Here is a 12,205-nt window from a genome sequence, read left to right on the forward strand (position 1 = left end):
CTGAATCTGTGGCGCATGGCCACAAATTAGTCGAGAGGTATCGCAAGTATCGGTTCTCGTGACATCCCTACTTAGAGCCAACACCATTGTTTTCAAGGTTCAAATTTCAAAAGCCTTAGCTCAATATATTTATACGGTGATTTTTACCTTTGACTTTTGAAAATCATTTTTTTAAATAGTTGTTTACACTGAATCATAATGAATCCACTTACATCCACTTTACTCTCATGTAATTGTTGTGGAGGACCTCTAGAATATAATTATATGTGCCACTTTTGCATAGGTGTTCTTAGTTAGTTGAAAAACTTAAAAATCTCAAGGTATAGCTGACTGCCTCAAAGTGCCTGAAAAGGCCCCGGACCTCCAAGTGTATAGAGATATCTTCAGGGGTGAGCAATTAGTTAGGTACACCATTTGGCATTCTGTCTGCTTACAATATGACTTATTTATGACACATAGTTTAGAAAAGTTACTATTTGCAATGTTTTGCTCAACATTGCATGGAATTGTCTGAAATATAACATTCCAAAAAATGGCTGCAAGCAGCAATGAGGGAGCCAAACAGTTAGGTCGGAGTAACCATGGCAACTCAATGCCGTTAGCTCAATGCTGCAATCAGACATATGGCCGTAAGCAGTCAGAGAGAGTTTCATGTCTAGCAGGTAAAAAATGACAAGCCTACTTGCATTTTTGCTAATTGCGGCGACCCTAGAGGTCAAAGGTCACCAAATTTCTTGGTCATCCTCCTGATGGGGTCATGAGTCCATGTACCAACTTTGGTTTTGATACATGCAAGGGTTTCTGAGATGAGCTCACTTCCTTTGCCACCAATTTTGATTGGCTGTGACGGGCAAACGCTTTCGTATAATGTACAGAGAGTCTGGGTCTGCGGTATATTCATGTATATTCATGTTAAAAAATGTGCAGGTCCAATCAGCAAACAAGAGGGAGTAGCTGAGAACGATGACGTGAGGTTGTGGGCTATTCAACGTTAGTGATTGGTTATGGCAGATCTGAGTGTCTCTTGGCAGATCCAATAGTTTTAATCATCAACAGAGTATCCGCATTCAAGGAAGTTAATGCTTGGCAATGGAAGGTGGCCAGACTCTGTACATTATGAATGTAAAAGAGTATGGTAGGACCAGGCTAACACTTTCGACAATTGTTACAGAAATCAATGCACTGATAAGGCATGGTCTGAAGGAGGTCTGTGCCAATTTTGGTGAGGATCAGATGAAATTTGTGACACACAAAAACGTTTTAGTGTTTTTGATGAAATCCAACATTGTGGCAATTCATTTATGTTGATGTCACAAGTTGCCATCTGGTGACATAAGGATCTTCCACAGTATTATCAGACATCACTAGTGTGTTGTAGTTATAAGCGCAACAGCAACTAGAGACCAAAAGGCATGTTTCTGTATTACAGCGCCCCCTAGAGGTCAAAGGTCAGATTAGAAAAGGTAGATTTTGAAAAACCTTTGAAGCAATGAAAATGTACCTGGTCCGCCCTCTTCTGTCTTTGTATAGATGTGCCAGTTGTTCAACAACTGAAGAGAACATGGAAATACTTTCAAGACTACAGACAGGCAAGTGTGAAGTTATAGTAAACTTGCAGATGGTTTAGTTATCCAAAATATTTAGCTTGAATTTTATCCGGGTTCTTCTGCTTTTTCATAGATGATCATTGAACCGACAAGCCCCAAACTTCTTCCAGACCCCCTGCGAGAGCCATACTATCAGCCTCCATACACGTTAGTGCTTGAGCTCACTGATGTCTTGCTTCACCCAGAGTGGTCGGTGAGTATACTACCTGCTTTTCACAGTTCCTGGGCCTCAACTAAGAATTCTTATTGTAGATCTGTCTTATATGCCCAATTCACTCATCCGAATCAGCTGGAAGAACTGTATGTCTCCTTTTTCCTTCCAGTCAATGGGTGCCTCTCATTTGGGCTTTTATACGTCCTCCCTCGCTCCTCGGGCCTCGATCCTCACTGATCGACATAAAGAATGATGGGGCGAAAACAATGGGATAGTCTATTTAGTGTTAGTTATACCGTAAAACTTTAAACAATAGCCGAGTCCCAAATAGACGCATGTCTCTTTTAAACGCCTGGTGTGGCTACAGATTTGGGTTAAAGGCCGGTCTCCAACAGAAGCCTGGTCTGTTTTTTTAGTTTCGGGTTGTATTTATTCTTCTTATACCCGTCAGATCGTCTGTTTAAGCCAGCATGGTGCAGATTGCGCACACTAAATTTATAATTGCATGACTGCGGAGGTGAAAGCCAGAGTTCCAAATTCTTAACTTTTTTCGACATTGGCCTATGCTATGTCCTGCATTATCTATCTATTAATGCAAGGAACGTCTGTCTGTGTGTCACTCTGTCTGTCTGTCTGTGGCACGCATAACTCTCGAACCGCTCATCCGACTGACCTCAAATTTGACACAGGTCTTGCTAAGGACATGCGTGAGTGCAGTGCAAAGTTTGGTTGTTTATGGACAAAAAATGACAAAGATAACGTTAAATTAAGCAAAATACAACTCTACCGCAATCCCACAATTCCCCTGCCTTCCACACTCCACTCCCCAATTCTCACTCTGGCTTACTCCAGTCCAGCATAGAAAATAATGTCGCTAACAAACTCACGTGTTGCCATTCATGGAAATTAAGATGTCTCATATAACCAACGGGCCGTTTCAAGATGTTCATGTTGGATAAACAAGCTGAGTCCGACACACATGCACCCATGTTGGTAAGCAGGCTGTTACAGTCACGTAACGTTGCATAGGTTAGGCTAGGCTACTAATCAACAACCGCGGTTGCCTAGCGCTTCTGTTGCCTGATCAGGCCGACACACATGTCGGTAGCATTCTGTTAAAATTTGCATTTAAAACAGCGGCTCTTGACTCTATCTGGACATCGGCTACGGGCATAACATTCATTCAAACATCACTCCGAGTTCATAGCACTGGCATATGGCCATGGTCATGCGGTTAACTTTAGGCTATAAATAATAATAATCCCAACAACAGCAAAAACGCACGGGTATGTAATGTGTCTAATATTGCCATTAGCTGCCACTCAAACACCTTTCCCCTTCACTTTTTTACTTTGCAAAGACCGTAAAAAGCTCTAACTGCACGGGCCTGATTCTACATCATCACCAATCTAACATGATCTACCTGCATCAACGTCATAGGGTAACATGTTTCTTGGAAAATATTGCTTGCACGGGCACTGCCCTAGTTTAATAAATGCCATTTTGTTAAATTTGTGCACTAGACAACATATTTTATCATGAACTTTCTTTGTTTAGTTTCACTTTCTCTCGTTTCTCTGCGTTTCTCCGCGTTTCTCTCAATACCATGGCGGAAAAGAAAAAGACAAAGACATGATTTGATTTAAGTGACATTTAAGATGACAGTTGTCAAATTTGCCTAGCAAAATTCGGGAGTAGCAGCTGCAAGATATTTCTCGGTTGATCCAAAGAGGGTGCGTAAAGGCTGAGCTGCAACGTCTGTCTCCAAAGAGGGATGCATGGCAGGCAAGTGGAGGAGAGCGACGAGGAGGAGGAATTCGCAAATCAACTTGTAGCCTAGTTGAGGATCACGGTGATAGTGATGAATAGGATCATTTTTCACACGATTGCAGTTGTTTTACAGGGTAGCATTCATTCTTTATTGTTGATGTGTTATCAGGGGCAACAAGTTCATTGGCTCGATGGTAACTTGAGTTGTTCAGCCCGCTGTCACATCGTTTCGTCCCATCGGAACGCCCCTTGAGCATCGAGCATCGAGGATCGAGGAGGCATGTTGAGAAGCACCTAATGTGACAGTATTGTGACAGAAATGTGACAGCATTATAAGACAGCGAGGCATCAATGTTATTTCTATACACCTTCATCTTGCCGAATTTCTGTTTAGCCTAAGTGTGTATGTAACTTAATTACACATTTTCCAAGTAACGCTAATGGATTACAGTTATACACTGGTCAAAAAAAATAAAGGGAACACTGGTTCGTAGGAGTATAGCATCAAGTCAGTCACACTTGTGGGATATTGATCTGGCCAGATATGTAACAGAGGTGGTTGTGAATCATATTCACCTGCTTTGATGTTCATTGATGCTTTCTGCAGGTGTACTAGAGGGCCAACTGTGAGACGACCCCTAAAACAGGAATGGCTTTACAGGTGGTGGCAACTGGTAATTTTTCCATTTCCCACTGCAGTCTCAAGAGCATGGAAGAGATTCCAGGAGACCGGCAGTTGCTCTAGGAGAGCAGGAGGAACAGTAGGAGCCTTGCTAAAGCCCTACAGACCACACTATCAGAAACAGACTTCATAAGGGTTACCCGATGGCCTCTAAAGGGACCTGTGTTCACTGCCCTGTTCTGCGCATCCCTCCAAGGGTATGCCTCCCCCAGTGACGTGCAGTCAGGGTAGGCAGGGTAGGCAGTGCCTTCCCTGAGTAAATTTCATTTAAAAAAGAAGGACGACACATATTTAAAAAAAAAATATTATTAAAGCTCACACTGAAGTCACAATACACAACACAACAATAAAATTGGAATGCAATTTCAATTCTAAAAAGTAAATTGACATCTTTTTTAAGGTAAAAAACTCAAACGTGAAGGCTTATGCAAACAGCGATTCACAACACTGAACTACGCAGCAAAGCAAACATGCCTGGTTGCCATGGGAACGCCCAAGCAAGCCGTCCCGACAAAAGCTTGCTTGGATTCCAAAGGCCAGGGTAGGCTTTAAGGTCTCTGCCTATCCTCAGCATTCAATTCAATGCTGTGAATTTCAGAGGTTGCGCATGCGTATTACATGATTTATGCGAAAGTTTATGGGGAGCATAAGCATGCTTACTCCCGCCAAGCGCTGCCTTTAGAACGCAGATAAGCCAATGACTGTCTGGCCTCAACGGGAATCGGACATCAGTTCGAACAACTCCATAGGAAACAGCTGGGATGAGGCATACAATTACAAATGAATGGTGGATTTATGTGGTTTAGCTAATTAAAAACCCAGACGGATAACCATGGTCAAACAATAATGCTTAGGGAGCGTGTACAGTAATACCGATAGCCAGTACACCGACAGGCTAGAAAACGAGGTTATATTTCATCAACAGTAGCCTACAAGACATCTCTCACGTTTGCAGCAGGTCAGCGTGATAGGCTACTAAGCCAACAACGTGGGCACAGTAACCAGGTTCCCTGTTAAATCCCAAGATGAAAATGTTCATTAGTCAACTACAATATTATTACTACATTGAATGTTAACGTAGGCTAGCATCTCTCAGTCTCAATCGTCCACTAGTTAGCTAGCATTAACGTCAGCGTTGTTTTCACTGTGATCTGCTCGCTTCCACTAGGCTACTTTAAGTCAACTTCTGTATGTATTTTAAAGTTTTGAATATACCCCTCCATAACAAAATTAAGACCCTTTTGATTGCTTCGGCTGAAAATGAATCCTTCATTGCCCAAAACGTCTTCAAAGCCTGCTTTGATATAGTTTCAGCTGCCGTTTTTCATATTGTATTTCTAGTCAAGTCTGGTTTGTTTGTCCAAGTTTCTCACGGTAACAATGGAAGGTGGATGAAAGATGCAGCTAGTTATCAATATTATCTCAACTTACGTAGGATAGGCATACTGGCATATATATTGTTTTAAATGTGATGGCTCTCTGCTTGAATGGCTCTGTACATCTCTGTACAATTATTCTATGAAATGATTAAGTAGGAGGAGTATTACCATGAAAATATAGTAGCCTAATATTTGCGAGTGTACGGATGGAATTTACATATTTGAATGGCCACTTCCTACCCGGCCACAGACCTCACCGCACGCCACTGGCATCCCCAGACCATTACTGACCTACCACCAAACCGATCATGCTGAATGATGTTCCAGGCAGCATAATGTTCTCGATAACATCTTCAGACCCTTAAATGTCTGTCACATGTGCTCAGGGTAAACCTGCTCTCATCTGTGAAAAGCACAGGGCGCTAGTGTTAGACCTGCCAATATTGCATGCTTTGGCAAATGTCAATTGAGCTCCATGGTGCTGGGCAGTGAGCACAGGTCCTCAGGCCACCTTCATGAAGTCTGTTTCAGACATTGTGGGCACAGACATTCACACCAGTGACCTGCTAGAGGTCATTCTGTAAGGCTCTAGCAGGGCTCCTACTGTTCCTCCTTGCACAAAGGAGCAGATACTGCACTGGGTTAAGGACCTTCTACCACTCTGCCCTGCTCTCCTAGAGCAACTGCCTGTCTCCTGGTATCTCTTCCATGCTCTTGAGACGGCAGTGGGAGACACAGCAATCTTTTTAGCAATGGAAAGTATTGGTGTGCCATTCTGGAGGAGTTGGACTACCCTGTGTAACCTCTGTAGGCTACAGATACTGGCTTATGGTACCAGTAGTAACACTGACCCTAACCAAATGCAAAACTAGTGAAAAATCAGTCAAGAAGGACGAAGGTGGAAAAATTACCTGTTGCCACCACCTCTACAACCATTCCTGTTTTGGGGGTCGTCTCACAGCTGGCCCTGTAGTAGGTCAACCTGATTCACAACCACCTCTGTTACATAACTGACCAGATCAATATCCCACAAGTGTGACTGACTTGATGCTATACTCCAATGAACCAGTGATCCCTCTATTTTTTTGAGCAGTGTATTTATTATGTAAGTAAATGTCGTAATTCCGTTACATGTAACTCTTTACTTCCCAACACTGTGTGAATAGATCGGTTAACTGTTTGAGATATACTATCCAAACATTAATGTGCCTATTTAGCATGACACAGCAAGCATAGCATAGCATAGAAGTAGTTTGCAGACCTTTTCCATTTCTGGTTTATGTAATGTATTTGTGAGTGTAGCCTACACGATACCGAGAAATAAACAGGAAATAAAAGGGAGACCACCGAATTCACAGTCTAATGTAGGACCGTTAAGGGGTGCAACGGATCGAAAAAATCACGGTCCGGATCGTTCCTCGGATCAGTCTTCGGATCGGATCATTTTTTGGATCAGCAAAAAAAAAAAAAGACAATACAATACAAATGAATATAGTTGTGTCTTTGACGGGATGTCGTAACGTGGATCAAGCACTTTTGTCAGCATGTGTTTAAAGTCCTAGTTTTGCACATTGGGCTTTAGTTCGCTGGGCAGATAATGGCGCCTAATAACTGGGGCCGTGCTGTCAGCTGTGCATAGTCTACCTGACAGCGTGTTAGAGAGATGGAACTGTTCAGTGACACCGTGTGCTTTAAATACACGTACAGTAGGCCTAATACAAGTGCTTAGTTTTTCTGGGAGTGCATTCGCATAGCAGTTGTGGCGGCAACATTTTGGAAACATGACTAGGTCGGCAGCAGGAAAAGTTCCGGTGGTAGACGGACATATGCATTCAGACAACACAACGAAAAAAAAACTACCGTAAAAAGTCTGAACATTGCGGAAATAGGCTACACGTCTGTCAGAAAGCAGCGACAGTGCATACACACCATCAGGGCTTTATCCACTAACCTCTTTCCTTCATCATTACATTTGCCAGGGAAGCCTAAATGCTCCCATACAGTGGGTTTAAATGACGCGGGACGTTCAAGCTCCTCCGTTTTTTTTGTTTTGTTTTTTTTTAACCATAAATCAATCCACGGATCATGTGTGTGCCGAACCGAAAATATTGATCCGAACAGATCACGGATCATTGATGATCCGTTACACCCCTAGGACTGTTATTGCATTGCTAGACTAGTTGCTAAGCACACCATGCCGGAAAGACCAGGCGCTGTCCACCTTATGGCCTTGATAAGACCTGTGTGAAGTTGCCACCCCATATGTTGAAAATATGAATAAAAGTGTTTTGATTCATTTGAACACAATTGAGCAGGCAAAATAAAAAATTGTGCACAAATCGTTTTAAGGATATTAAACTTTCACTTTTTTCGCCCAGCACCCCATCAACATCCAGTTTGTGCACGATTGTGCAGGAATAATATTGTGCAGTCAACTATTGTTTCTTGTGTTATAAAGCGTTATGTGCTTGTGACGGGTCGCATGCGTACCATCACGGTAGCGATGCGCTACCTTGTTAAAACAGTCTGTGTACTTGTTATCTGTGTTTGTCTGCCGTGTGTATGTTTTCAGTTGACCTTCATATTGTTCTAAAATCATTTGTTAACATAGTCATTCATCATACACCTCTGCCGTAATCCGGTAGATGCTTTAATTAGTCGACGTTACCATCTAACACTACGGTGATTTATTACATGCTAGCAACCACTTTGGTTTACCGTTTACACCCATTTACCATCCACTTCACATATTCCGTTGCAATAATCACACAGCATGTCTTTACCTATACATTGGTAACAATTATCATAGCGTTATGTTTGTCTCACTGGTGTCTCGTCTTGTGTCCTTGTTTGTATTAGAGAGTGTTTGCCGCGATTGTGTTGCTTAAATTGAAGTCTAAACTTCCGGGTCGACAGGAAGTCACCCGCAGTTTAGATATTTATTATTTTCGCTGTTTTTAAATATTTTGGTTATGCCAAAGTGAGCGATGTGAAGAGTAGATTCCTACTGGTAATTCCTAGCTTTTTAGGAGATTGTATTATGGCTGTTTTAGCTTTTCTATTGTATTTACCTAGAACACCCCTGCATTTTGTTCTATATTGGTATGTGCCAATTTGAGGGGTGATTCTTAGGTCTATTTATACTGTGTCTCACAGTCTATCCGGGAGAGCAGCAAGTGAAAGGACATGGGTCCTGTGTGTTCTCATTTGTGACCTGCTATAAGGTTAATTGTATTTGCCGGCTTCATTTATTATATTGTTATGATTTTGACTATTATGTCAACTTTTTATTTCATTTATTGGAAGTATTTATTTTTGTTATCTTTTTTCTATTATTTTTATTGCCAATTATTGGCCTTATTCGGGAAACTGAGATACAAATCCCATCTTCCAACCTACTTCTTGACTCCTCCTGAGTGTGTACTGTTACAAGCCTGGCTCAAAGCACGCAACAGAGTCGGGAAAGGCCACACGGGGAGTAACGACATATATATTAGATTTATTAAATGAATAGAATTGAACAGAATAGGTTAAGTAAAGTCAGTAGTGGAGTTGAACTTGGAAAATAAAAGTGTATGTAATCAGTATAATGAGGTGCAATGAATAAGCAAAGCAAAATCCTAAATCGGTGCGGGAGAGACAGAGCAGCGGCGGTCGACCTCCAGCCTCGTCTAGAGAACTCTTTTAAAGGCCCAAACCAGGAAGTGATTACTGCAACTTCAAACACCTGCGCCCAGCTCACCTGTAGGAGACAGACGTAGGACAAACAGGAGGAGGAGCCAGGCAAAGCCGTGACAATACCACCTGCTCAAGACGCACTACCACTAGAAGCGCCGTGTCGTTCTGACCCACTTATACCTAGAAGCGCCGCGCCCCGGTCATTTGACCGCTTTGACGACCTACTAGAAGCGCCGTGCTGTTGTGAACTACTTAAAGCGCGGCGAGGCGGTCAAAAGATCCTTAAGTCCTTAGACTGGGAGGCTGTTACTTACACATAATGACAGCTAGATGGCGCTTCGTGCACGAATCAAATCGTTTGGTTATAAATTTGTCAGACTGTGTTGTCTGTGGTTGTTTCATTATGACATGACAGACAGCACGTTTGAGTTATCTGTTCATTTATTTGTGTTGATTTGTGTTGTTTGAGGTAAAAACTCTGGAGGAGTTCTTGAACAAACCTTGAGCAAATCAGACTTTCAACTTTTTCATAGTATTTCATTTTTTAATATTTCGTTTTTACATTTTGTATGCTAGCCTACTTAGAAATGTTGGCTATTTTAAAACGGAGGCATACGCGTTCTGTGATAAGGAGCCTGACCCGACGGGAGGGGAAGGATGAAAAATGTCGACCCAACACCGGTGTTGTTGGATCTCGAGATCCGTAACCCGCAGTTCGGGTTTGGGCAGATAATCTAAGCTCTAAAATGAATGGGTGGCTAGTTCTAATTCACTCCCCAAATTCACTTCTATTCATTTAATAGGTAGCCTAGGCTATGTTCGCGCCGCCGAAAATTATCGGACCGAACAAAGACCCTAACCTAGTCTGGTTTCAATTACACAGTAGCCAGGATTTCATGCCGCATTTTACAGGCTACCGCGGCTACTTTCTAAAACAATGTTCATTCATTTAGGGAGAAGCATCTAGGGTCTAGCTACCTCGGAGGGAGGGAGATAGAGAGAGCAGAAATGCTGAGCAGGCATAGGCGCGAGAACTAGGCTAATTAAAAATGATGAGTGAAAAAGATATTCTCCGTTTTGCGAATGTCTAGGCTATGTTTCGATGTCTGCTGAAAAACAGCTATAGGCCTATTGTTTCTACAATTTAAGCTAACTTCTATGTGAATTCGTGATTCAGGATTGAGACACACATTAACCTCATGAAGGGACAGAGCCGTAGCCCACTGGTTAGAGCTCCAGCCCTTACGCCCAAGAGTTGCTGGTTCGATCCCCGACCTGGGTAGGCTATGGCAGAAGTACTTTTGAGCAAGGCATCAATAAAGTATATTCTATTCTATTCTTTTCTATTCACACAACTAGGCCTACACGCACGCTGGCGAATTCGAACATTCTAAAACGCGCATATGCGATGAAACATGATTGCGCATTCTTCCACGAGTTGCATGTAAACAACAAACAGCCAGCCTACAGCCATGCAGGAGGCAGAGTGGGGGTGGGGAGGCATTTGTCAATGCCACAGTGATGTCTGTAGCCTAAGATCATGTCCACACGTAGCAAAACGACCCCCACCCCCCTCCGTGAACTGGTTAGACGTGTATGGGGGAGGGGGAATGATCGGTTTCAAATAGGCTATGTTTGCAATGGATAGTATGTTATGTAGCCTATAGACCCCGAAGCCATTTGCTTTGAGAATAACAGCTGGCTGATGAAGTTTTCATGGCTGATAATGGCTTTAGCTGCCACTTCATGTCTACAGAACATGCAACTGAGTCCTGTGTAGCCTATCGTAGCAACGAGCACAATACTGATGTGGTGTATCCAGTGGGAATCGTTTATAGGCTCGCGTTTATTTTTCGCGTGTGTCTCTGCTATAATTATTTTTAGATACAAAAAGTCTAACTGGCTTAGCCAAAGTTTGTCAGATGGCGGCTCAATTTGGCTTAGAAAATTATTGGCTGGCGAAATTATTTTTCGTTAATGGTAAACACATTTCAGAGAGTTTGTTATTAAAAACATTAACAATAAATAATTCTTTGTCGACGTTCAAAAACGGTCAGTGAATTCAGTCAATATGAGCTATAATATTTCGCCCCTGCCAAGGTGTGAACCCGGGTCTTCTGCGTCGCAGCCAAGGAAGTTAACGCTGCGCCACTTGTCGTTTTAATCACCTCGAAATTGGAAATAGGATAGGTCTTTGACGCGACGTAACTCAGTCAGTCCAGCAAACAACAAACAAGTAATGTCTCTGAATGTGGCGATGACGTATTTTGACAGTTCAGTCACTTGTGCGAAGTCGTACTCATAAATGAAAGCCTACCTGTAAAGTTTGATTTCGTACTTGTAATTTTTGAATTCGTATTTTTTTCCCATCCGTATTCTGATGGATAAAATGCTCACAATATATTTTATGCACGACTGGACTCATTTGAGAACTCACAAATATGTATTTTATGCACGACTACAGACAAATACGAACGACCGTGCATCAAATCTATGACACGAATACATTGACAGCTATCTCACTCCATACAAATAGAAGATAAGATATACAACTATGAATGTACGTAGGCATACGCGCCCTACGCGACGGACGAATTTCAGCTGAAAATATTTTTTACACATGTAGGCCTGCCTAATAGAACAACGTTGCAACGTTTTCAAAACAAACTCGCATTTTACCACTGTAAATCGCCTCCATAGACTATGCCATGTAAATGAAAAATAGTTATTAAAATAAATCACATATATAATACATATTGCACATATATAAACTATATGTTTTATGGTAAAATATTATTCTCATGCCCGACTGACAGGAAACCCTTGCGACATCTGCTGTGAGAAAAAAGAATAGCAGCCTGGACAAACATGGCCGAACGTGAGACAACATAGTGTTGTCACATAAGTGAGCGCAAATAGCTCTAAACTAGCTTGT

General features: G+C 42.1%; 1 protein-coding gene across 1 annotated transcript in view; it reads left to right on the plus strand.

The window, feature by feature from the left end:
• The window catches only part of timm50 (translocase of inner mitochondrial membrane 50 homolog (S. cerevisiae)), a 73,649-nt gene that overhangs the window by 37,632 nt on the left and 23,812 nt on the right, over positions 1–12,205 (plus strand). The window contains exons 5-6 of the mRNA XM_062552369.1: positions 1,531–1,589; positions 1,681–1,800. Of these exons, the coding sequence (XP_062408353.1) occupies positions 1,531–1,589; positions 1,681–1,800 (179 nt within the window). The remainder of the gene's footprint in view (positions 1–1,530; positions 1,590–1,680; positions 1,801–12,205) is intronic.

Source organism: Sardina pilchardus, chromosome 13 (assembly GCF_963854185.1).
Source record: "Sardina pilchardus chromosome 13, fSarPil1.1, whole genome shotgun sequence".
NCBI lineage: Eukaryota > Metazoa > Chordata > Actinopteri > Clupeiformes > Clupeidae > Sardina > Sardina pilchardus.